The 26,040-nt window shown below is 39.1% G+C and overlaps 1 protein-coding gene across 2 annotated transcripts in view; it reads left to right on the top strand.

Annotated features, from left to right (window-relative positions):
* ARID4B (AT-rich interaction domain 4B) overlaps positions 1–26,040 on the top strand; it is an 87,079-nt gene that overhangs the window by 13,287 nt on the left and 47,752 nt on the right. For both annotated transcript variants that reach the window (XM_084514099.1, XM_084514098.1), the window contains exons 3-6: positions 15,400–15,510; positions 20,109–20,174; positions 20,771–20,861; positions 25,089–25,168. In XM_084514099.1, coding sequence (XP_084370225.1) covers positions 15,400–15,510; positions 20,109–20,174; positions 20,771–20,861; positions 25,089–25,168 — 348 coding nt within the window. The remainder of the gene's footprint in view (positions 1–15,399; positions 15,511–20,108; positions 20,175–20,770; positions 20,862–25,088; positions 25,169–26,040) is intronic.

The following is a 26,040-nucleotide window of genomic DNA, read 5'->3' as shown; positions in this document are numbered from 1 at the left end:
ATTGTCTGTACTTTTATGGCAAAATACTGTGCTAGTGAAAACAGTTTGCTCAGTAGAATATTCTGCCACAGCAAGGCTGTTTGAACATCACCCACAGTAGCTGAGTCAGAAGTTGATCTGAATTATGGGTTGCTTTGTGCTGTGAGGAGGCACTGGGATTTCTTTGGGGATAACTTCAGGTTCACTTGTTCCTTCTCTTGGGACATTTGCAGTGTTGTGCAGAGATGCCTGTGTGATGTGGAAATGGCCTAGCTGTCGGAGTACAAGCTCAGCAGGGGTTATAACTTGCCGTATTTTTTTTTAGGTAAAGTACTTTACTAATTTCCATGCTGCCCCAGGTAAGCTACTTCGCATGCCCAGATGAGTTGACACATCCATATTCTGCAAGGCTGTGAATATGCCAACAGTGGCTCAATAAATGCTGGTTTAAAAAAACAAAACAAAACAAAAAACACCACCAATAGACCTAACAGAAAATAATTCTTTGTTCTTCCAGGCTCCGAGAGCTGGTTATGTATGTACAGAGCTGTGCTCTTAACTGATCCACTGACTGGGAGCTCACCCAACCATTTTTTAAGAGCAGCAGGCTAAACTTGATTTGGATGTGTCAGTGCTGCTTGGGCACTTCTGAACAGTGCAAGTACGTGTGTAGTATGCTCAGATTTCACTTTTCTTCAACCCTGCTTGTGCCTAGCTCTAAAAGCTGTCTTCTGAGGGTCTTAAAGCAGTGGTTTTCAACCAGTCGTCTGCGGGTGCCTGGTGTTTTGCTGAAGATGTGTGAAGATCTGTTCTGATCTGCGAAGATCTAGCTAGGTCTGTTAGCTATTCAGGAGCCTCTAGCTCTCTTAGAATTTGGGATCAAAATCAGTACATAGAAAAGTTAGAAAAACCTTTGCCTAATGCAACTGTCCTTTTGTAAATGCATTTAATTGCATGTATTTACTTTTCCCTTTTGTCTGCATACAGAGTCATAGGTACCTTAAATCTCTGTGTGTTTTCTTCCCCTCCTCTTTGTTGCTCAGAGAGGAAGCTGAGGAATCGTTTGACTGTTCTGAAAGATGTAATATCTTCCTTATAGATGCACGTACTTGCATTGTAGCAGGGCTTACAGGCAGTTCAGGTGGGGTAGAACGTACTCCAAACATTGTAAAAAGATGGATGCGATCTCTGCGGTACTAAGCTTAAAGTATTACTGATGTTTTCTGTATGTGTGGTTAGTGCATCCTGATAGTGTATGCTGTTAGTGTCTTAACTAATGTGGTTTTAAATGAAATAATCGTTTATCAGAAAAATAACTCTTTATAGGAAGCTTGGAGAGAAAAATCAATGTTTCTTCAGTGTAGAAGGGGAAAAAAAACAGCATAGGAAAGAATGGTCTGCAGAAGACACTGAAAAATAAATCTGGAGTGTACCACACGGAATACCTGGAATCATTAGTTAAAATATCAGAGGAAGGCTTCTGCAGCATGCGTTACACCGCAGGCTCTGGAGATCTGTGGAAATCTTTCTATTGAAAAAGCATTTTTGAAATTTAAGGTCTTGTAGTAATGTACTGAACCTGGGACAGAAATAACTGAAGCAGCGCTTGTTTGGACAGCAGGAATGTGCCATAGGCATATAATTGTCTAGTGATGTGAATGTTTTCCCCCCAGCTAGAATTAGGGGAAGAAGGAACAGGCGTTTTGTTGCTTGCACAGTCTCTCATGTCCTGTTTCTGATGGATCCAAGGATCCTGCGTGTTAATGGGATGTGAAAATAGGCGTGTTTTGGGGAAACTGGCTAGTGAAGTCTTCACTTTGGGATGGAGGGAAGGATTGCTGTCCTGAGCTTGCAAAGCTTGTGGTACAGATACACCTGTAAAGAATAATGCTTTTAATATCCACGTGCCAAAACTTGCACTACAAAAGTAATAGTGGTCAGGGTGCTGTTTGTTTATATACTTCCCCCAAAAGGTATGTATTTTAGTGTCTAGAAAATCAGCCATTATCTGCAGTTCTTTAAAAGGTTTATTTTGTTGGCTTATTTGCCTTTGAATTTCATCCCAGTTTCACTCTGTTAATGGCTTCAAAGGTCCAATTGTGGCAAAGGGAATTCCAGAAAAGCCAAATATAAGAGCGAAATATTTTTAAGCCAAACTATTATGCTTTTTGTGCGTATATTAGTTGTTTACCCAAACAAGATGCACTTTTTTAGCTCTTGGGTAACTTTTCCCTCTGGATACTAAAGCAGAATAGGTTGCTGAGTAGGGGCTAGCTCAGCAGTGAGGATCCCTCAAAATGTTCCAAATGAGGATTCAGTTACACTGAAACTTAAGGAAAAGCCTACAGATCAGGGTATATCTAGTTGAATTCAGAGATCTTCCAAAGTAAATGGAAAAATACTTGAATTTGGCTGTTCTGCAAACTGTAATTCTTAAAAGTTATTGCTGGTGCTGAGCTAGAAGAGAAGACTGGGCTGTGTCTGCCAGATCTGCTGGAGCCAGCGAGGAAATTTGAGGGCAGTTCTGCAGAGCTGCTCAGTGGAAAGCCAAGCAGAGACTGGTCCGTGTGTCCTCACGTGCATCTTCAGGTACCACAGCATGTGTCTGGTTGGCCTTATACTTTGTCTTAGGTGCAAACCAACTGTTTGGGGGGAGAAAAGGAAGCAAAAATTAAGCTGGTGGAGAGAGTAACTTTTTCCTGTAGTTAAGATGTCTTTGTGCCGCTTTTGGTGTTACATAGTCTGAAATGGGGACTTAACTAAATATACCTCCACCAAGTCTGAACTCTCTGGAAAAAACTGGGTGCAGGAACTGTGATGGATTGGATTATTTGTAGTGATACTTAATCTTTCTTCAGTTGTTTTCTTTTTTTTAATATCAGTGTCAGGCATGGGCTACCTCTCTGAAGGAGAGAGAGGAAGTGTGTTCCTGTGACCGTAGCATGTCTGGGAATGCATATGCTGGGTCATACAGTGCTCGTGGGCTCCCTGGGGTAGATCCCTGCAGAACCCAGGAGACAACCAAAGGAATATATTTTCTCCAATTTTGATCTCTTTGTCATTATGGAGGTAAGCTGAAACCGAGGCTTTCTGGATCCAGCACGCTTTGGTGGCTGCCGTGGCTGTTAAAGCTCAGTGCAAGTAAGCTTTATTCTTCCCTGTGCAAGGCGGTGACTTGTTTAGATGCTTGTCCAGTGGTATGGTTCTGGAGAGTTTTCTTGGTCTTTTGTAAGTCTCTGCTTCTTAAATGTCTTAAAGATTGTCTCAACGCTGGTCATCGTCTTGGTAGTGCTCTGTAGTCCAATCATTAAATTTCATACCCCCAGATGTTATTTTTAGCACGACTGATCCTGTCTGTAAGCTGAATTTAGTCAAGTTCCTATTTTGTGGGAAATTCTAATTAAAAAAAAAATCATTTTGAAATCAGTTCTCAGTTTATTTTGGACTTCTTATTTTACAAAAACAGATTATTAAAAAATATTTTGTTTGGTTTTATAATATGGTGATAATGGTACTTGCTAGTTCCATATTTTATATATATATACACACGCATATATACATATAAAAGAATCAGCACTCAGTCTGTTCCCACAGACTGTCCAGTTGGATCGATATTTTTCATCTGAAAAAATGTTTCACTGGAAAAGCTAATACCTGCTTTGTTTGCAAATAGTGTGCAATGGATGTAAAACTTAACATAAACTGTTTTTTTGAGTGCCATCCAAGTAGATTAGACTTTGAATACAAACTTGCGTTTGACCTTGCATGTACTCCAGTACTGAAGTGCTTTCAGACAGTTTAAAGCCACTTCAGGAGTTCAGTGGAGATGTTGGACTGAAAGCTGTTTGTAGATGCCCAAGTCTCTGACTTGCACAGAGGAATGAAAACTAGTTTAGTGGAATTATCTGAGGAAGAGTTTGGTGGCTTGATTATCTAGTTATTTAAAATAAAAAAAATCAAGTCATGTGGTACATGTCTGAAGCCACTAGGTGAATGAAGAAAAAGACATTTAATTTTTCTAGGGGGGAAAAAAATCTGGTGTGCAATGATTCAACTCAGTAGAGTGGTAGAAAACTGTAGCTTAGCAAAAGTAATGGCAACAAGTCACTATCGTATCTTTTGGGTTGGTGGTCATTTTGTACTCTTCAAGTTTTGTATGAACTACTACAAGAACGACTCTTGGCAGTAGGTAGTGCCTGTCATCAACTTTGAATGCTTAAAAACATTTTGGTTTTGGTGGTTACTTTTTTTTCCCCATTCCTCCTCAGGTAGACGGAGATCTTAAAATTTATCCTTGCCTTTGTGACTTTAGGAATAAAGGACTGAATTGGTTTTATGAAGCTGGTTTTCTGACTTCGTGTAATGACCACAACTGCATCCTGATGATGGTCCATTTAGCAGGAACAAGCAAGAGAATGAACATAGCTTGCTTTCAGAACAGTTCTGTTGCATTCGATTTCTAGCATGAAGAAGCCACATCCTTTATAAGGACAGAACTGGCACAAAACCCTGTAAGTTTTTAGAAAATTCCTATCAGTTCTGTGACATTCAGGACTGTTGTGATGCTTTACTTGCTTTTGCTCATACAGTTCTACAGGAGAGTAAATCATGTTTCGCTTCTTATACAGGTAGTTGTGTACTTCGGGTTGCAAATACAGCAGCAACTGTGTATGTTAGTCATTATTCACTTAAAATCAGATTCCTTTTTCTGTAATAGCCCCCATTTCTCTTCTCTCCCGTGTTTAACTAAAGGGCCTAGTCTGTGCTTTTAACAGATAAAGCATTATGAATATTGCCATTTCAGAAATCTAATAAGTAACTGTATTAAGTACAAGCTATGTTACCACTTTTTTGGGTAAGTATTAAGGAGAATGCATTATGAAATTCTAATCCATTATAATGGGATGCCTTCGAGGCTAAGAAACCACAGCTGTAATAGCCACAAGATTGCAGGATTTCAGAGCAATGAATGCGAGGACAAGGCAGCCAGCTTTGGCCTAGTTAATTTGTTGAGAGGAAGTGGGGACTGACTGCAACAGCTCAGCTTTTAAAACTGAAGAAGCGAACAGATTGCTGCTCAGCAGAGTTGTGTATAGTGTATTTTTAAAATTAGTATTGTGATAAGTAAGTTGAGCTCTAAACGGATGAAACCATGTGCATGCTTCCTGTCTGTCTGAGACATCACACAAGTGCCCGGGGGAGGAAGGATGAGTTTTGATACACATCAGCACGTATCAGAAGTGGTAAAGCTGGTATTTCTTTTGCTAGAAAAGGATAGAATGGTTTTTCCTGATCTCTTTGATTGGCTATTTCGTACGTAGTGTAAATTACACAATCTTTAAAAGCACAGAGAACACTTCAGAAGCCCTTCCCGTTCTGTAGCTGCCTTTATCACAATGTCTTAATTACAGGAGTTTTTTGATGAGTCAGAATTTGACTGTCAATAACTATAGCCAGATTAGGTTTAGTCTGAACTACTAATTTGAGCTTCACTTTTGCATTCTTTCAGCATATATTTAGTAAGACTTTATTCTGTGTCTTCAAGGCTTTAAGTCTTTATTTCATCCCTTACGATCTCTTCAAGTACCTAGCTACACAAATTATTAACTTCCTCTTTTAAACCTAAAAGCCCTGTTCATCCTGCAGCCATGGGATTTCATAATGCTCCAGACTGCAAGATTAAAGAACCTTCCAGTGTCACTTCTCTCCTGTGCCATGAAAGAGTGGCCAGGCACTACAGGCTGAATTTGGCGAAGGACTGTAGCTGGATAACACGTGGGTGTTTGATGCTTCGAAGTAAGAGGCAGGGCTCTGCAGAAGCCTCCTCTGTTACAGTGAACGTGGGCAGAAAGACGACTGGTCAGGTACAGGACTGCATGAAGCAGGCGAGCACCTTTCAGGTGCTTAGCACAAGACCCATCTGCAAGCACTCACGACTCCTTTGGGCATCCCATTTCCTTCAAGGTGGCTGCACCCAGGGTTTGCTGCACTCCAAATCCAGTGCAGGAACAAACTGTGTGCTGCATTGAGCAAGCCAAGGTCCTGGGGGTATAGAGTCCAGACCTTTGCACTAGTCACCTTTTAGCCTAAGGTCTTAGTGTCTGGGGTTGAAGACAGCCAACAGGCTCGGCTGGGGAGCCATCAAGTCAGCACACTTGCTGGAGTTGCATGGCACTATATGTGCCACATTAACAGTTCGCTGCTATTGAAAATGGAACGTGCTGCATCCTCTTTCCTCCTCCCCTCGGGGGCAGTTCTGGGGAAGACAATAGCCAAAAATAAATGGAATGTGAGGCAATACCACAGCCTTGCCAAAAAGGCAAATGTCATGCTGGAAAGTAAAAATACCATTTGCAAACTGTGCAATATAGCCTGCTAGCTTCTCTTGCTTTCAGTTAGGCCATACCTGGAACACTGCACCTGGTTCTGAGCACAGGACTTGAGGTAAGATGGGAGCTAATTTAAACGGGCTTCAGAGGAAAGCAGAAATACTGGGTGCCTAAAAAATGCAGCTCCTAATTAAAATGTACACAAGAACTTTTTTCCTTTTAGAGATCAGATTACTCTAAGGAGGTGTATCTTTAAATATGAAAGCTGCAAAGAAAGCAGAAGCATGCTGGCCTCCATATGCAGTATTGATAAGAAAAAAAAATAAGGGTGGCAGAGAAAATGTAGCTGATATTACGGAAATAATAAGCAGTGGAATATACAGCCTACAGAGAGTATGGAATATTCACTCCTGAGTTTAAGAATAGATTTGACAGACATCTGTTATGAATAATACAGTTAAAATTATCCTGCCAAGAGGAATGGCCTTGATAACCTTTTATGTGTAATTAAGTTTGTTTCTTGTTACCAAGGATCTCATCTGTCTGAATTTAGTCTCCAATAAATTGGTTAGATTAAGTTATTGTAGTCTCACTGTAGGTATTTTTTCAACTCGTTTTGTTCCTGAATGTCCTGTCCCTGGCTGGCAGTCTGACATCAGCTGACAAGGCGGCAGTTGAGGGAACATGAACATCCCCCCCTATAATTTCTTGTGTTGCTGTATGGTATTAGCCAACTGCACACCAGAACCTACCGAAAGCATGGTGGTATAAAGTGGCTATCTGCTACAGACACGTTTTCTGTTGATCACAGGTTTGCATTTGTGCATAGCTTCCATGTGTGGATCTGTAACTTACCAGATAGTCTTTAGGACTGATTGATTAATCAGTAGGAAAGATGTGCCATATCTTCACTTTGTTTCCTATTTATATTTTTAGTTTCGCGTTGGTTGACAGTTGCATGTAGCTTTGACACTACTTCTGATACTTGTTTGACATCCTCCTAGTTAGCAAGAATGGCAACACCAAAATTGAAATGCTACATGTGAATTTTCACCTAAGTAATGTGTAATTCTGTGACAGTTTTACTTTTTAGTGTGATATTAAGAAAAAATGCTTTATACTGCTTTGCAGATCAGCTACAGTCATGATCTGTACAAGCTGCGTTTCATGTCAGTATAGAATAGCATCTTAAAATAAATGCATAGGATTTCAGAACATAATTTTATCAAAATATCTTTAAACATTGCAAATCTAAGGAAACCACAGCTGTAGTTAGTGCCTTGACTTGGATCAATGTTCTAGAAATTTGAATTAGTACATGTCATTCCTTCAACTTTGCCTTTCTGTTCTAATCTACGAATAAAAATAAATCCCCTTATCCTCTCCCCAGCCCCCCTCCTTGCCAATGATTAGTTTAGGAAGAATTGTTCTAAGCATGGAAATAAACCAAGGCAAGACATTTTGTTTTGTGTTTGAAGAAAAGGCAGCCATGGTTTATGGCCTTTTTTTTTTTTTTTTTTTTTTTTTAAGGCTCTGTTTTTCAACTTGGTATGCATTTGTGCAAAGTTTTGGGCAACAAAATATTTCAGAAGTAAATGATAATAAACAGACACTTAATATAGTACAGTTTCAGTGGGGTGTTGGGGAGGAAGCAACATTCTTAGATAAGGATCTGATTTTAATTTCTGTTTGCCATTCCTGTTCCTGCCATCAGATTCATTATTATTTTATCGGAAAGCATTGCCATCTTTTCTCTCAACCAAAATGACAGCATTTTTGTTATCTCAGATAGGTTTGCTGTAGAATACAAACTATTCCTTCCACCCTTACAGATTTCACTGTTTTGTATACTGTTGCACTGAATTTTGAAGAACTAACTTATTAAAAAGAAAACAATAATTAAATTGTCTTTGATTGGAACTAGAAATATTGCCAAAGAATTATCAAATTGTTTTAGAAATGGTGTGTTTTTAATTGATTTTATTGACTGTTGATTTTTTCAGGCTCCACGTAGTTCTATATTAGTCGCTTCATTATGTTGCTTGGGAACAACCTGGACTAGTTTGTTTGATTAAACTATCAAGTCTTTGTTCCAGTCGATTTGGAACACAAGCATATCATTAGCTTCTCTTCTTTTCAGTCCTTTGAAACATCCCAAGTTTTCCGCACTTTAAGCAGCATTTCTAGACAGATTTGTGGCACGCTTTTAAAACTGAGGCAAGTTACCCAGATCTAATAATGTAAATAATTCTCCTAAGCATTATCTGAAGCTTTTAACTCTTAGTTGGAAAAAAGAGTGTTTGTCAAGAAAGCGATTGACTTACTTATATTCAAATGTAAAACATACATCAAGGGCTACGTTATTACTAAATTATTTTACCATCTAATAACATGTAATATATATATATATATATTTCCTGAAATTCATCATATTTAATACCTTTTGATTCTTGTGCTAAAACACATGAAATCAGAACAGTCATTGAAGTATCAGTCATTGAAGTATCAGTGACTAAAAGAGAAGTCTTCTTTTGAGAACTTCCTTTTAGAAGTTGGTTATTACTTTTTTCATCTTTACATATGCAGAAACAACACTCAGACTTCACTTGGACATACAGAAGTTGTAAAAAAGCATGTCAGACCAAAATTAGTGAAGTTGCACCATTTGCAGTACTGCACTCTAATGCTAAGTAGTTTGAATATTTAGTTAAACCTTACAGAGAATTGCAATCTGGTAGCTATGGCGATGATTGACTTGAAAAAAGATTTTAGATTCAGCAGGATAAACAGTGGGAGCACACACTCAAAATGTCTTTCCTTCATGTGGTCTTTTGGCAATGCAGAGCAAGAGAAGAGACCTACATGAGGAATTTAAAAGAAGTGGGATTAGTTTTGGAGAGTACAATTGGATCTGGAGTATTTGATTAAATAAAACATTCTTATAGAGTGATATGCTATACTGATGGGGAAAAAATGAATACAGATTTCCATTCTAATGTCTCAAAGTACTGTATAAACATCAAATCCCTACTCCCCTTTGGGTAAGATATGCATGAGCCACATTTTGCAGACTGGAAAGCTGGTATGTACCTGCTGGGTTGCATGGATGTGGAGGAAGTCTGTGGGCAAGTTGGAAACAGAATCAGAATTCAATTCTTACTTTTTTTTTTTTTTTAGGCATAGTCATCTTTATGGAATTGCTGTTTAGAATAAAATGATAATTTAAAGTTTGTGTTTGGAAATGACACTACTCATTAAATTTCTGGATGGAGAATGTAGTTGCTCTTTGGGTATAATTAGGATAGAATGATTTTTGAATCCTTTTCTTTGAAATATTTTTCATTTTCTGTGTTGAGTTATTTGTACAATTCTATACCAATTTAGCAGAGTTTAAAAAAAGTAATAGGGTTACTAGTTCCATAGAAATCTAACTTTACACAAATTAATACAGAATACTCATTTTGCATTTAAGACAGATATATTAAAAGGGAATATTGCCTGTTACTGGACTGAACCTCTTGGTTTGGGTCTCTCGGCCCTTCATGATCTTAGTATTTGTAAGTCTTTTCTGCATAGCTCATTTTGATTTGGAGAAGAAAATCAGCTTTTGTGTCTTTTCAAGTCTTTGAGAACTGTGACTAAGTTAGGTGTGGAACTAATGTAACTGGATACTTAGAAATAAAGGAAATCTCCCCTTTGCACTTGGAAAGAAAACTAAAGCTATCAGAAGTTGGTTTATAACTTCTAGACATCTGGCCACTAGCTTCCGTTAACTTCCACTTTAGTAAATAAAAATATGAAAAAAACTGTCTGCCACAGTTGTGTGATGTCTGCTTATGAGACTGGTGAGGTGTTATTTGAAACTTCCTGTAGATTTTCAATTGAAACAGGTTTCGCTACAAAAAGCCTCTCTGCTCCTCTCCTTTGAATTGAGAAGTGTTCAGATTGATCTTGATGTTCCTATCCTAATTTTGATTTGCCACCACGACATTGATAGCATTGAGTAGTTTTCTTCATAAACCTCGTAATTCCTAGTTTGGTCTTAGAGCTGTACAGCAACAACAAAACAACAAAACAAATGAAGCTGAAATCCGTCAGCCAGAAGCAGATTTGCCTAAAACCCTGTCTTCCCCTTGTGCTTTCAGGTAATAGCCTTTCCATGTAAAAGAACAGCATTGCCGTTCATTCTGTGCTGTAGCTTGCAAGTTTCCAGAAAAATTAATCCTGCTTCCTGTTGCAGTGCTTTTTTTTTTTTAGTCTCCTTGGCTTCAGTCTTTTTTTTTTTTTTTTTTTTTAGATGTTGCATTCCTCGCTGAGCAGTTACGTGCCTCAGTAACAGGTTTTTATGGAAAGCTTTTTAGAATTTTTCAGAAATGTGTTGCTCTGAGGAGAGGAGGAATGTATTTGAAATCAACTTAGGTTATCTGCCAAATTGAGTACGTTAAATGTGGCACAGTAATAGGTTTTTCCTGAGTGGCTGCTGTGATGAAGTTGACTGTCCTCCCAACCACAACAGGTTGAGTTTGTAATTAAGAATGCAACTTTTTGCTCACATTCCAGGATTTTGGTTATTTAAGAGCCTGATTCTGCAGTGTGTGGGCAGGTTTCTGCTACGGGGTGGAACTTAAGGCAGTTTGAAAATATTTAAGCAAATAATAGCAATAATCTTTAGTGAAGTACCTTAGTATGTGGGGAGAAAGTGTTTTAATGGTTTGTGGTTTTTTTTCCCTTTTTCCATTAAAATGTATCTTCAAAAATTGTCTGTGTGATGCTGGATTTACCCTTGTTTCCCCCCAAATGCTGCTCTTCTGAAATCTGAGATTTTTCAAGCCTTCGTTGTCCCCAGACTTTCTGACCCCTTGTTGGACTGGCTCGAGGGTGCTGCTAATTCTGCAGGATGGAACAGGGGTTTGTCAGCAGCCACGTGAAGCTCTGGCCATTCAGGAGAAGCTTTAGGGATCTGGCTGGATTTCGCTCTGAAGTAGCGGGGTATTACTGCTTGGTTGGTAATGCTGCTTGGGGGGGCTGTGGCTGACGGGAGTTGGAACAGTGGCGTGTGATGCTGGCTAACAGGGTGCTGCCCTCCGCAATTAGGGCAGGTACACCATCAGAGGGAACTTCGTAGAAAAAAGTATTTCCACTGTTTCTCTTGCTTAATATGAACAAGGAGGAAAAAATAGTGTTTTTTTAAACTAAAGAATCAATTTGGGTTCCTGGCAGGGGAGAAGGCCTAGAATCTTCAACAGGCTTTCTGTAAACCTTGGTCATCAAAAACAAACATGTTAGATTTCCATTTGAAAGCTAAAACCAGTCATTACTTTTTAGTAGTTTGTGGTTTTTTACTTCCTTGAAAATGTTTCATTCGTTTCCTGATGTGGGAGCTCGGTGAAGTGGCTAGACCCTGCCTTTTGAGTGTTTAACCCAAGATGCAATCCTGGCTTTTTGCAAACTTTCCCTGTCAGAGAGACAAAGGGGGAAGGTAGAGGCCCAGCTTTCTCTTGGCATATTAATCTGCAAGCAGTCCTGCAGGCTTTCCTCCCGAGCGTGTCGGCTGTGTTTCTAGATTGAATGCTTAATCTTGTTTTCATGTGGTTTGCTTGGAACATCCTGTGTGCAGTGCAGAGGAATACAGATTAGGTGATAGAAATAATGCATTCGCACACGGTGTATTAGAAGCACTTAGAGGACAATGTAAAGCAGCTTTATCGGCTGCTGCATGGCCTGCCAGACCTCACGGAGGAATTGCAGTGCAGTCACAGCACGGCTGAAGGAGGTGTGGGGATGATTTCATCCCACGTAGACGGAAAACACCGAAACGTCCAACCCAGCCCTGGAACAGCCTTGAGGGGTAGGTAAAAGCACGGAGCCGGCACTTGAACGGCTGACAGCCAGAATTGTATCGGGAATTGCTCTGCAGGAGGCTGGGTATCCGCTCACCCCCGGGGCCGCCTCACGGGGCCGGGCCGAGCGCGGCGGCGAGCCCCCGGCCACCCGCCGCGGGCCGCCAGAAACTTCTGGCAGCTTCTTGGCGCCGGCCCCTCCTCTCGGCGCCGCTCTGCAAGCCACCTCCTGCCGGCCCCTCGGCGGCTCCGGGATGCCCGGGATGCTGCTGGGGCCGAGCCTCGCCTCTCGGGGCGGCCTCTGCGCCATCCCCTGATGGAGGTGGCCGCGGTGGTCTCAGGGTGCCCCTGGTAGGAGGCTGCCGGCGTGAGAAGAGGTGGCTCGCCTCGAGGATGGCCAAGTGGCAGCACGGGTGAGGTGGAACGGCTGCCAGGCTGTGCCCGTCGCTGGCTGCGTGTCGAGTTGGCGTTCCCTGTCATGCATCACAGCGTGCCGCTTGTTTCAGTTTCCCATTTTCAGCTGGTACCCTCAACCAGAATGAGGGAAATCTTCTGAAAAGCCCACTTAGGTGATTTAGGGGAAAAATCATTTAGTACAGCTTCCAGTGGAATGCTAAAATCACAGAACACGTTCCTAGGAGCATCCATTAAAGATATCCGATGGCAATTGGATACTTTAAAATGTCTAAGTGATTCATAGTGGTTAATAAGTGTATTTCACTGGTATAAATATTCATGTCAAAGCCACTCCGATACTGTATTTCTAGTAAACGTACCTACAGTGGTTAAGCAAATGGTCCATATGCTTGGCATTCCTCACAATTACTCTATTTACAGTGCTAAATATTAACTAATGCCAGTGAAAGGAGTTAACCATTGTGAAAGTAGCTTCGGGAGACTTAAACCAAGGATCAGAATTAACTTCTGGGGGAGCAACAGAGATCAATTCCTGCAGATGTTTGTTCTTCACATGACTGTTCTTTTTGGAAGAAGCTTTTAAAAGTAAGGCAGAATAATGATGAATTAATCGCTAGTTGTATTGATTAATCTCTTCATAAAAAAGAAATTGAAATCCTATTTTGAAGTTTGTTGATAATTGCGAGTTGCCTGTTTCTTATCCATAGACTTACAAACAGTCAAAGGACTGGAGCTTCAAAATGTCTCACTTCTCTTTTTATTTTTTTTAATTAAGATTCAGTGTTAGTGAAGAAAAGGCATTTTTTATTTTCCATAAGCTAAACCTAACATTATGATTCAGTTCTCGAGATCATCCTTGAGATCATTTGTTGGGCTGTATTGGGGGGCATAGACTGGTACTGACACAAGTAGCTCTAGCAGTCTGTGTTTGTAGGAGATTTCTAGCTACAAGCGTGCTTGGAGCTGTCTGTCTTAAAATCTTTCTATGAAGTTTAGAAGATAACTGACATGAAAGATTATCGGCATCGTAGTGTTGAAGAGTTTCCTCACTAAGGAATGGGGAGATCAGGAGGATGCTCCCCTCTTAGAGCTTTACTAACTTTGCAGGAGAATCTGACTGTTTGCCACTGTTCAGATTTATGTTGTGTGAAACAGTCAATTGATCTACTGAGAGCACTAAGCAAAATCTAGTTTATCACCATCTGAGTCCCTGTCTCAGCATCCTTCCAAGTGGAGTAAGTAAAGCATTTCAGCCTGCCTTGAAGGCAAGTACTACGTTTTCACTGTTACAGAAGCAAGAAGGAAATGAATTTCTGAATCTCAGCATTGTTAACAGCTACCTACTTAATCTCAGTTGAATTTTATTGTTACTAAATCTGTAATAGAAATGGATATGTGTTCATGGATATACTGCTCTAGTGCAGTCAAGCATGCATGCAGAGAGGGAGAAGGGGGGCTGGGATTCATTAGAGCATTCATGTTTCTGATCTTGACGGGGTATATTGGTGACAATCTTGTAGTATTCCGCAATATATTTTATTACCTGAAAATGAGTGTTAGACTTGAATGAAGAGCCAAGATAAAATGTTATTAGTATGGAGTTAACATTGTAGCAGCTCATGTCACTCAATTTCAAGTTTTGCAAAAGTTACAGATCTTGAGCCCTACATTGAAGCATCCAGGTGCCTACTTGCCTGCCTGTGCTTGTGTCCTATCAGAGCTGGAAACAGCCAGGGGGAGCTACCTGCTGTTGGGTGCAAACACCTAGGAACATGCACAGCCTCAACAGCAGTGCGGGGAGCTGTAGAGGACTGTGGTATCTCCATATTCTTCCTGTGGAGAGCCTGGATGTGCCAGAGTTGTCTCTTGTAAGCTGTCCCAAGTCTTTAGGGGTGCAGAGATACCCTGTGGGCTTAAGCAAGGGCCTAGATCTCTCTTCACTGTTCTCATTTGGGGCTGCATGGAGGCCTGCAGCTCTTGGACATGTAGCTCATTGCTGTTGCTCATCTACCCTGTCTTCTGACCCAGCTTCTACAAAGTGATTCAGAGAGGTGGTTCTGCTACCTCCTCCCCCAGATGATGCTACGAGAGGTTGGGTGAGAGGAAAGGGACCTCCTCTGAAGGAACAGAGCCTTCCTGAGCCTACTCATGCTAATCAGACTCTTGTTCTACCCCTGTCCCTGGAACATTTATTTTTCTCCTCCTGTTTCCCTATTTGGATGTTACCTGTTCCTACTGTTGCTCGTTGCAGAACCTATTGCTTTGTCTGGGCCCTTCACTGTTGTTGTGCATTTATTCTATCATCATTCTCCTGCTGTACTCTGTCCCTCAGGACATGCTCCTGGCAAGCATCCATCCATATAATTTACTTTATGCAAGAGTTTTAATAAAAAAAAAAAAAAGTCTCTCCAGAAATGCTCTACTTACATCAGGTTCATTTTTCATTAGCATATGAGAGAAATAAAACAAGCGCCAGTGTCTTCAAGAGATGCCTGAAATCTTGAGGCAATTGCAGGAGAAGGTGGAAATGCTTGGTTGGCCTTCACCAGCCCAGCAGGGCTGGCTGGCTGCTGCACTGCTGGTGCTGCAGAGGTTGGAGGTTTATGCGGTGACTTGTTGCAGACAGCCGTGGTGTCAGATTATGATATTTATGGTAACCGTTGCATGAGTTTAGTGCTGCACTCTGTGTTTCTACTGCTGGGATACACATATGCTGTCAGGTGAAGTTTTATGGAGCTGTTTTGTAACACTGTCCACAAAAGCTAGCGTGACGATGATAGCTGTATTGCCAGTGGCCAGCAATTAAAAAACAGTTGTTTTCCTTTCTGTTCCAGGCCATTGATGAGCCTCCCTATCTCACAGTGGGCACTGATGTGAGTGCTAAGTATCGAGGAGCCTTCTGTGAAGCCAAGATCAAGACAGCAAAAAGACTTGTCAAAGTCAAGGTATGTGGTTTTCCTGCAAATAATTTTGGGGAAAGAAGTAATGTATTTTCCAACTAGTCCTTTTCTTGGACTGTCAGCGCAGCCTCTACAATAACAATAAGTGTATTTTTGTGGGGTTGGGAGGGATTCCCCCACACCTTTCCCCATGCAATTAGATACGTTATGTTTCCTTCACTGCTCTGTCATCTGTTTGCCATCAGGATCTGTGGCCTTCAGTGCCATAGGCTGACTTTAAAGTAGTTGCTGTAAAACGACAAATGTAGGTTTATGTATGGAACAATGTCTTTGGGAAATAGATAAAGCTTCTCAAAAGTACGTTTAATATGGTTTCTTTTACTTCAGGAGCTCAGGTCACTGCAGTTTTGCAGCGGCAACTAGATAATGCTTCAGGAATAAGATGAAGTCCTGCTGTCTTTCAACAAAGACTTGGCATAATAAGTCCTATGGAATAGTAAGCAGGGAATCTTACCTAATCTTTACAGTTTCTAGTTAATGACTGACTGAATCAATATAAGCCACATGCAGTAGAATAAAAATTGTGGGGAGGGAATGTAAGAGATGTTTTAACACCCATTGGGACTTTAAAGTTGTTTGTCTGATTGTTTGTAGTTCGTTTATTTAGGAATATTAAAAATGTTTTAGCTTGTTTTTATTTCGCAGTAAGTCCACACTGTAAAGAGGCCCTAGATTTCAGTTTGGATAGCGTTGCCCTAAAAGCTTCTAATTTGGGAGCAGGTACTATTTTTCTGTTCCACCTCTTAACCTTATACAGAGATATATCAAGGCAAGGATCAAAAGTACTTATAAAAAAGAAATTATATTGTTGCTCTGAACAGACTTATACTGGCAGAGTATTTTTCTTATCTTCTGTAAAAAGAAGTGAAAATGTGTGCCCTGTGAGTGGAGGTAACATGGTATAGAAGAGTCTCTATTATAAATTGTCGTGCAGGGCTTGAACCTGCCCTCATGCTATGGCCAATTTTGCCTATACTATGTATAAGGGCACACTATCTCCAAAAGCCCTGATGGGAAGGATATTGTCACTGATGTGATGATTAATGTTGACTGTAATGGGAAGGTGCCAGTCTTAAATCTGACGCCTTTAAAAAGCCTTTAGAGCAAATGAGTGGTCTTCTCATTTCATTAGTCATAGCTATTACCAGCATGAGCTGGTTTATGTTTTACAGCACCATTGAATTTAAGCTATTAAGTACTGGTATTTAGGTGTGAAGTGTCAGTATTTAAGTACAGGAGTAGTGTTGTGACCAGATCAGTGAAGTCCTAACTACTACCAGCTCTTTAAGAGGACTTTTAGCCCACCTTAGATGGCCACTTGCACTGTAGTGGTGTCCATTGAGAAATATTTTTGTATGGATTTACTTGCAGCTTGGTGACTGCAATGTCTTGCAGCAAGATCTTGCAGAGTAACTGAATTTTCAGTCCGAATTGCTTGTGGAAACTGTGTCTAAAGTCTTGCAGGAGGTAGAAGAGAGAGAGAGAGGGAGTCTTCACTATCTGTTACTGCATAACTTAGGGCAATTAAGCACACGTACAGTTACTCCTTTGTAGAGTAATGTGTGTTGTGGTGTCATGGTTTGTGTTTTGGTGTGTGTTTTTTTGTTGTTTTGTCTGAGTACAGTATCAATATCTTCTTATTCTGATTGTCTTCCACCACTAGTGCATCATCCCTAAACTTAACAGTGACCCCTTAATTTTTCCTCTTTCTGGAGGGTGCAAGCTTTCTCCGATATTAGGTCTAAGCAGAATTCTTATTGTCAACTGTACATTTTAATTTTGATAGTTTACCTGCTACATTTATTTTCCACTTGTTTAACAGACTTTTTCCTGGCCCCCACACATCATATGCCTTAGTCTCCTTTATATTAGGAGCTTCCTCTTAGTTGCCAAAAATTCAGCTTACTTCATAAGAGAAATTTTAGTTTGACCCTTTCATTTAAGCTTCAAAAATAGTTGCTCTGAGAAAGAAGGGTGGCAACGTTTGTTTTTTTTTTTTTTTTTTTTTCAGTATCAAGCTCTGTCATCTTCAGGGAAGTAAAATACATTTAATTACTTCACCTTTTATCTGCTTTCTTCATCTGTCAAGTACTGCTTCTTGCAGTATTTTCAGGGATGCCCTCATAATGACTTTTCCATCAGTGACATAATTTAGTAACTTTATTCAATGCAACTCAAGTGCCCTGTGTTTAACACTTCAATGCCATACTTCACACTTACCTGGTAAAGAATTTTATGTTATACAATGTATCTTCATTACACGCATTGCCATGTAAAGGAGTAAAACAGAGTTGCCTGGACTCGTGAAAAGTTTTGAGGACGCTACAAATTTGACTAAAGAGCACAACTTTTGGTGTTACTGGTAGGCTACTCCCTCTTCATAGGATCAGTTATAGCTTCTCTTAGTTATTTAAACCAGTTTATTTTGACAGTGTACTCTAAAACACAATTAGCACCATCATCTACACCCACCAGTTGTATTTGGGCACCCTGCACAGAAGTTTCAGAAGAAACTGTTTTCAGTGTCTGTCTTCATGAAATAGAAAGTAGCAGAGCATCTGCTCTGTAGAGCCTTACCAGGACCTCCATTTAAGGATGGTGAAGAAAAAGGAAATTCCAACTGAATCTAAACAGCTTGATGATCTGCTGGTCAGATCTGATTTCTGCTAATACCCAGTAAATTTTTTTTTAATTTTTAAAAATATGTTTGGAGGTCTCAGGAACTGAAAACTGTTGGTATCAAAATCTCCTGAAAGAGGCAGATTGCCAATGAACCTTTTAAAAAGAGAAAATGTTCAGGAATACACAATAGTAAAGTCATGTGTTCTCCTTTCTTTTGTAGTACACTGTGGCTGACTCATGGTTTTGGATAGAGTTTCTTTATGCTGTGAAATACATTAATTACAGAAAGTTAATTAAATCAGTTACCTCTAAATCAGAATTGATACACTGTTTGTTTCGTCTGAGTGATCACAGGTGTCAGATTATTTTACATCTAAACTTTGAACTTTTGATTTCTAAATAAATCCCCATCAGGCTGAAGTTCAGAAGGTTGGCCCTTGCTCTATTAATCCTTGTCCAGAATCTTCTGTGTGGCTTTCAGTTTACGAAGTATGACTTGTGTCTGTCAGACAGGAAGTATTTACCATCCGTAGGTGGGATGATGCAGCTCTAAAAAGAACATACTTTCAGTAGGTATTGCTGTGGTTTTAGCAGGAGATGGACAAGATAACTACTTTGCAAAGTAACACCTTGAGGGTAGAAAGCATTCCAGTGTGTTTATTTTCTAATCAGCCAGCCAAGGTAGGATTTCCTCAGTCCTGGCTTTAGGTGTTATTCTCAACCATTTGTTACTGTCAAGGCTTACAAAACTCCTAAACTTAACTCTTGAAGGAGTCAAAGTAAGAGAAATGGTGTTGGAAAACAGAATCTGTTCTGAAGCAGATCTCACCATCACTGTGTTCTGCACAGGAAACCTCAACTTTAGCGAGAACATAACTTTGGGCACCCTTGTGAACCAAGTTCTTCAACTTAATATAGTATTACTGTTAGCTATTGTGAGTACTAAATAAAGCATCATACACTTAAAACAAACGAGTGTGCTCTGGTGAGCTTTAGAACATCACTTGTGAGTGTTAATAAAAGGTGTATATATATGTAATGCCAGAGTTTTCTCAGGGTTTCTCTGAATTTTAAAACCAGAGTGGAGGGGAAAAAACAAACAAACAACAAACTTCAGGTGCAATTGATCCTGTGACTTAGTGTGTGTTCAAGTTAGTTCAGAGTGAAATGAATGATCAGTATCCGTATCGGATGCTACAGGTAACTTAATCATAAATTTAAATTTCCAACCCATATTTTCCTGAGGATGGTGTGTGCTGTGTTAAAGACACAGCCAATGACATGTGAAAATGCCTCAAATGCTTACAGCCTTTACTGAAGTTTTGGAAGACTAAAAATTTAGCACTCTGGACATTTACCTCCAGTTACTAGCATCTTCTTGGCTAGGCTGACGTTAACTGAAAAACTGGAACATTCTCTTTGGGTTGTTCATTTTGTTCAGTTGACAGCAGTGCCCTGTATGTTTTCATACCGGTCTTCCAGCAGTAAGTGAAAAAAATGCACTTCAACCAGCAGCAGTAGCAAAGAAATGAACCACGATATGGATTTAGATACAGGTGCTAAAACTGTTTGATTTCAGAGCATTGAAATGTAAATGTTTCTGTGCAGTTATTCGTGCTCATAACTTCTGAAACTTCATCCTTTTTTTGCTGTGGTACTAGAACAGTACAATTCAAATCATTAACAGATGTGCAAATACTGTTTTGAGCTGTTAAACGTTGTTAGTATTGTCTGTCAGTTCCTTTAGTGGTAATAGGTCTGTTGTAAAAGGTAAAAACAACTTCAGTAACTAAGAAGTTGTTTCCCATTATTTCTAAAATGTATGAATGAAAGTTTCAGCAACTGGAATGATTGTGGTGACTAATTGCATGATGAGAGTAAGAGAAGGACTATTGACATTGCATGTGCTTATGCTGCTCAATTGTATCAAGTGATTGTCAGTTGATTTATATTTTTTTTAGGTAACTTTTCGACATGATTCTTCAACAGTGGAAGTGCAGGATGACCACATAAAGGGTCCCTTAAAGGTAATAAATTTGTTCTACATTTTGTGAACGCTTTGAAAAGCATTCTTCAGCATTTGAAATAAACGTGTATGTGTAGTATAAGGTGAAAGAGGAAAGTTCATTTTATTACCTAGGCCAGATACCTTTGTGAAGCTTAAAAGGTAATGCTGCAAAGCTGAAGTTGGTATATGCTTCTTTTTCATGTTAACTTTTTCCCCTGTAGTTAAAGGGAATACAGCATACTGGCTGATGCAAGCCTCTTTGTTCTTTTTGGCCTTAAAGCTAAGAAGTTTGGCTGGCTCTGATTTTTAGTTACTGTTGCTTTGGAAAGCTCAGCTGGAGGATTTGATGGGCAAGCTCTTATACAAGAGAATGACATCACTCAGATTGGTTCTTGTTCCCCACCTGCTGGCAGGAAATAATCAGCTCAGTTAGTTGGCTTATTTTAGTGGAATGGAAGAAAGAAGTTATAAGGAGTACAAACAGATTCAAATTAAACTGAAAAGGTGTGGTATATGTAACAAAGTCTGTAGAAATTAACTCTGCTGAATACCGAAGTGTAAATTTCATTGACTGTTTTAGAATCTGTCTGGTGCTAAGTGGCTTTTGCATTTTAGGTGGGAACTGTTGTGGAAGTGAAAAATCCAGATGGAACTTACCAGGAAGCAGTGATCAACAAATTAACAGATGCAAGTTGGTACACTGTAGGTAAGAGAAATAGTTATGTATTCGAATAAAACTCGTGACTTAAATTAAGCCAGTAACCTGTATTTTTCTTGGACACGTCTTAAACAAGGTGAGAGATGTTTTTGGAGATCCTTATGTAAACATTCAAAGTCTGCATTAAAAAAATAAATTCTTTGGGTTTTTGTAAGAAACTTCACCACAAGGTGAAATTAGGATGTAAAACGTAGACTTAGTGAGCTGCTGTATAATTGGGTACTGCTTGGGTATTTAATATGCTCTTATTAAATATTCTGAAGCAAAGTATGTTGTCATACACATCTGCACAATTCACATTGCAATACATACTTTTCCCTACTTCTAGGCTTTGCCCTGACAACTGCTCCTGTGAAACCAGAGATACAGCTTGTTTTTTTTTTTTTTTTTTTCTTCTATAAGTCTTCCTATTCATTTTGCCTATTCTAGAATATGATATTTCAGGCTTTGGATGATGTATCCACATGCCCACAAGCAAACCTGGAATCTATTAGAATATAGAAAAATGGGTTTACCCTTTGATGATATGTACAAGTAGATAAATGTTAGGGAGAACTGGTCAGTGGAGGAATGATAACATATATTCCATCTGTGCACTGGTAATTTTAAAGCTATTGTAGGAAATGTCTTGTTTCTTGAAGTTGTGTGTTTGTCTCCTTGATAGATGTCCAGAGCTTGGGAAGATGAGGACCAGGTTTTGAAACCTTAGCAAGATTTACTTGCACCAAGATACTAAGGGTTGTTACTGCTAAAGTGCTGTTGAACAGCTAGGGAAAGACTAACTTTCCCTAGCCTTAGTCCTTTTAGAAAGGAATAGAGCTGTGAGTTTAGTTGTAATCTTCCAGGTAAATGCTGCAGAAAATATTTGTTTTCCTGTTGGAGAAGTAGACTATGTAAGTAAAGGAGAGACCAGGCTAGGGTGTGTTGAAACATGGGGTATAAAGACACAAACTGACATCACAGGTAGTTCTGGTAATTAGTATAAAACTCTCACATATGATCTACCTGTAAAGAACAAAATGGTATAGCTGGTATTAGATCTCTGTTGTATGTCCATGCTCACACTTCTGAGAAAGCACGAGGTTAATGGCTCAGCAAGAAGAAAAAGATAGGAGCCAGTGCAGATTAAATTCTGAAAGTTGGTGTCACGTTTTTTTTTTGTAAATCAAAGTAGATGACTGCCAATAATCCTGCGCTTGAGAAAAAGGAAGGAGAGATGTAAGAATTGAGACTAAAAACCTTATTTTATAGATAAAAGTAGACAAAAGCATGTTGACCTTGCAGAATCAGTAAAAGCATCACAGCTGCTGACTGTGTAATGCACTTTAAGCGGGAATTGACTTTAGCAGTGGATGATTAGAATAATCTTTGTCAGGAGGGTGACTGAAATGGGTTTGAAATTATCTTGCAGACCACGATGACGTTGCAGATCTGAGTGAAAGCCCTGCTTCAAGGGCTAGTTGGCATTTACCAAATTTCAGGATTAGCATGCTTCCTAGCCAGCAGATTTACCTAATGTAATTGCAGCACTTGTTGAGAAGTATCAAATTGTGTCATTAATGATTTTATGAATAAAGTTACTTTGTTTTGATTAAAACAAACAAACTACACAAAACTTTGTGGAAGGACAGATAGATCTGAAGCAGGAGCATTCCTGAAGTTGTTAATATATTACCATTTGTGTCACTGCAGCAGTGTGTGAAATTTAGGATAACCATTTTGTGTCTGCTTGAAGACTCTTAACACTAAATTATTTAGGTTGTCTAAATAGAAATTGTATATGAGTTCAGTTTTAATTTTTTTCATGCTACTTCTTTCTTACAAAAGGAAGATGGGAATTAATTTAAAACAAACAGAAAAACAACAAGCAATCAGTATAGCCTTTAGCATAGGCAAAGTTATCTGTGTACACAGTGTGCATGGTTTATTTGCCTGTCCTGTAAAAATTTGTCAAGAAGCACAAGGTATGGTAATCTGGATACTATTCCAGTATTCAAACGTGTCTTTAGAAAGTTTGTGATACTCTTAATACTTAAATTCGTTGTTTACTGTGAGGGAAAAAGTAGTATGATTGCTTTACTAAAAACGTGGAACTGTACATGTGCAGAAGTGAAGTAGTCTCGCCTCCTTTTGCACTTTTTTCATCAAAGAAAAAAAAAAGCAGCAATGCAGTTTTGGGTTTGGTGTTTTACAACGCAGTACTCATTTGTATGTCTGCTCAGTAGACTGCTTTCAGAATGCCCCCCATTAGATTTGAACATCACATGCATTAAAGCCATAGGTGCTGTACCGGCTGCACAAGTCTTTCAGGCACACGAAGCTTTTTGGTTGAATGTATTTGTGTTATGGAAAAAGATTAAGGATCCCTCTGGCAGGGAAGAGGCCGCAAGCGGATTACCACACAGGATACATAACCTGGCTACCTACCTAGTTCTGAATAGGTTTACCCTCGTTGTAGTCAGTTTATCCCTTGAAGAGGATAGACTTTTTAAAGCTCTCATTATGTAAGGAGACTCAGTTACATTAATTAACACAAACTGAATTAGGAACCTGTTGCCTTCTGCTTCACTTAATGAAGGGAGGACTCAATTATATGTTGACCATTTGAGATGCAGCTCAAAAATCTGTGTATTCTGTTGTGCAGTTCTTGCCCTTTAATACTTTTTCAACAAACATTGAAGTGTCAGATGTGCATCTATAATTGTGATTTTTAACACTAGACTCTACTCAATAATTACGGTAGTATAAAACAAAGAATGGTAGTCACAAGGGGTAGTTTTTCTTTGTTCATCGATAGTACTGCATTATATAAGGATAAAAAAAATCTCAGAACTAGGTAAGAGTTTCTTTTATACCAAATAAATAAAAGTTGGGAGTTTGCATGTGTGTATATTATTTATATATATATGTATTTAGTAGATGTTAAAGCTAGAGTATGGCACCCACTATTTGATAGTCAGACGTGGCTGAAAACTAAGTTCAGATCTTGCCAGGCGTCGTTTGCTGGTTGACAGCCATTCTCTGCACGCTGTTATTTTGGCTCTTGTTTGTCAAAGTGTTTATGTATTTTTAGTTTTCTACCACATGATTGAATTTTAATGAGATTACTGCTGAGCCTGATTCAGACACTGTTGACAGAAGAGAAAGTTTGAATGAAGGTGAAGGAGACATGTTAAGAACTTGCTGAAACTTTTAACATTTAATTTAATCTTTTAATCTAATCTTGGGGTTGTTTCCCTGCCCCCAAAAGTCTTCAAGGTCACTGCAGCGTGGGGACAAGACTATAATTGTCATCACTGTTGGGGTCCGGAGAGGAGGTCAGTTCTTGTCTTGCAGAACAGTGCAAGCATTACTTGAGTTAAAACTTGTCACCAAGTTTTCATCCAATAAGTACCTGTAGTAAACTTGATCAAAGTTTACTTTTTATATGACCAGTTTATCAGCTTCTAAAGATACCACCTTGAATGTGTGCGATGTGTTTCTGGATTTAAATGGATGAAGTATGTAGCTGAAGCCAACTGTTTTACAAACTTGTTTCCAGTTGACCTTGCTCAATTGCTAGAGATAATAAAGCCTGGTGACAGCAGAAGTAGCATGGAGCCAAGAAGCCATGAGCTCCACAGTTTTCTTACAACACCTGATTTTGATGATTGTTCTTTGACCACAGTTTGTTGTCATTCTCCTTAGGCTGTTACTGCTGCTGTTTTACAGGTTAGCTGAATGAGGTCAGCAGGGAGAAATGCTGAACTTTCAAATAACATTGAACTGTAATTTTTTTCTCTAGATGTCAATCTGTGTTTCTCAGCAGTAAGTGTAGCTTCCAGGAGTGGATTGTAGGAATTCTGGTTTTGAAATAGCGTTCTGTAAAAATTAAAATGCTAAGAATTGTTTTTCATTTCTAGCTCGTATTGATTTTTATTTTTGTGTGCTGGTCTGTAAATTGTATGTGCTTGACTACTGATTAGTTAAGATTCCATTTGAAGTGTGGAGTAACTACAGTGAGCCAGCAGCTTAAATATTTGGCCAGTCTGCAAATGCTTTACTGGATATGCAGTAGTATCCAGGTACAGCTTTGTAAGACCTGGCTACAGGAAGATCTTATCTCATTCTTTCTGACACTTGAAGTAATCAATTACTTCCTGATTTAAAAATAAATAAATAAATAAAAGTTAAAATCTTTTCTTTCCCCCTGCCTCGCTTCTTACCTGGTGACAGTATTTGATGATGGTGACGAGAAGACTCTTAGGCGTTCTTCGCTGTGCTTAAAAGGAGAGCGACATTTTGCTGAAAGTGAGGTAATTAAAGAATTTTAATACAACTTTTAATTTGGAAGAAATTAAAGTGGTATATTTTTAGTAAATCAGTTTTCAATATGTTGTGTATATCCATGCTACTAAAAACGGTGATTATGTAAAATATAGCCCACAGGGTATGGCTTTTTTTTTTTTTTTAAACCAAGTAATATGGTTGAATTTCACCAAACTCTGTAAGTTTAAGAAAATCAATGTTTCACAGCTATCACTTTTATATTATTAATGGTCCATGGATTGGGGATCACATAGAAGGCAGCAATCACATAACTACTTTGCTTTACAAATATAAAAATCTGTAGGTATTCAGTGCAAAAAATCACAAATGGTACATAATAAATGCAGTTGTTTAGGTATATTTAAGTTCTTACGGATCTTACGGATTTTGGAACCTTCTCGTAAAGGTTCAGATAACTTCTAGAATAGTGAATCAAGATTAGGCAAATCTGAAGAGGGCCTGAGTGGAAGCCTGAATCTGGATTCAGATATAAATACCAGAATTTTAGAGATTGTGTTGTCTCTCCAATTAATTACTTGTTATTAATGATCAGCATGTCTGAAAATCAGGCTGCTTCAGTTCCAAAAACACTAATGTGGATTCAGGAGTTTTACTTTATAGTAAGTGGGTTGAAAACTTTAGTGTGTGTATATAGATAAATAGCTCTGCAACCCAGCTGGCAGAACAAGAGCCAGTTCAGATTATTTTGTCAGTTTGGAAGAAACCTTACATTCAGGTGACTCCTGTTACTTTAATTTTATGATCATTCTTACCATAGTTTTTGATGTCTTGATAAAAGTTGCTGATAAGCAATTCATTGTCACCAACTCTCAATGAAGGGCATGTTGTGTGTTTCTAA

Source organism: Aythya ferina (genome assembly GCF_964211825.1).
Source record: "Aythya ferina genome assembly, chromosome: 3".
NCBI lineage: Eukaryota > Metazoa > Chordata > Aves > Anseriformes > Anatidae > Aythya > Aythya ferina.
Note: the sequence above shows the minus strand (reverse complement) of the source record. Positions and strands in the feature narration are given on the sequence as shown.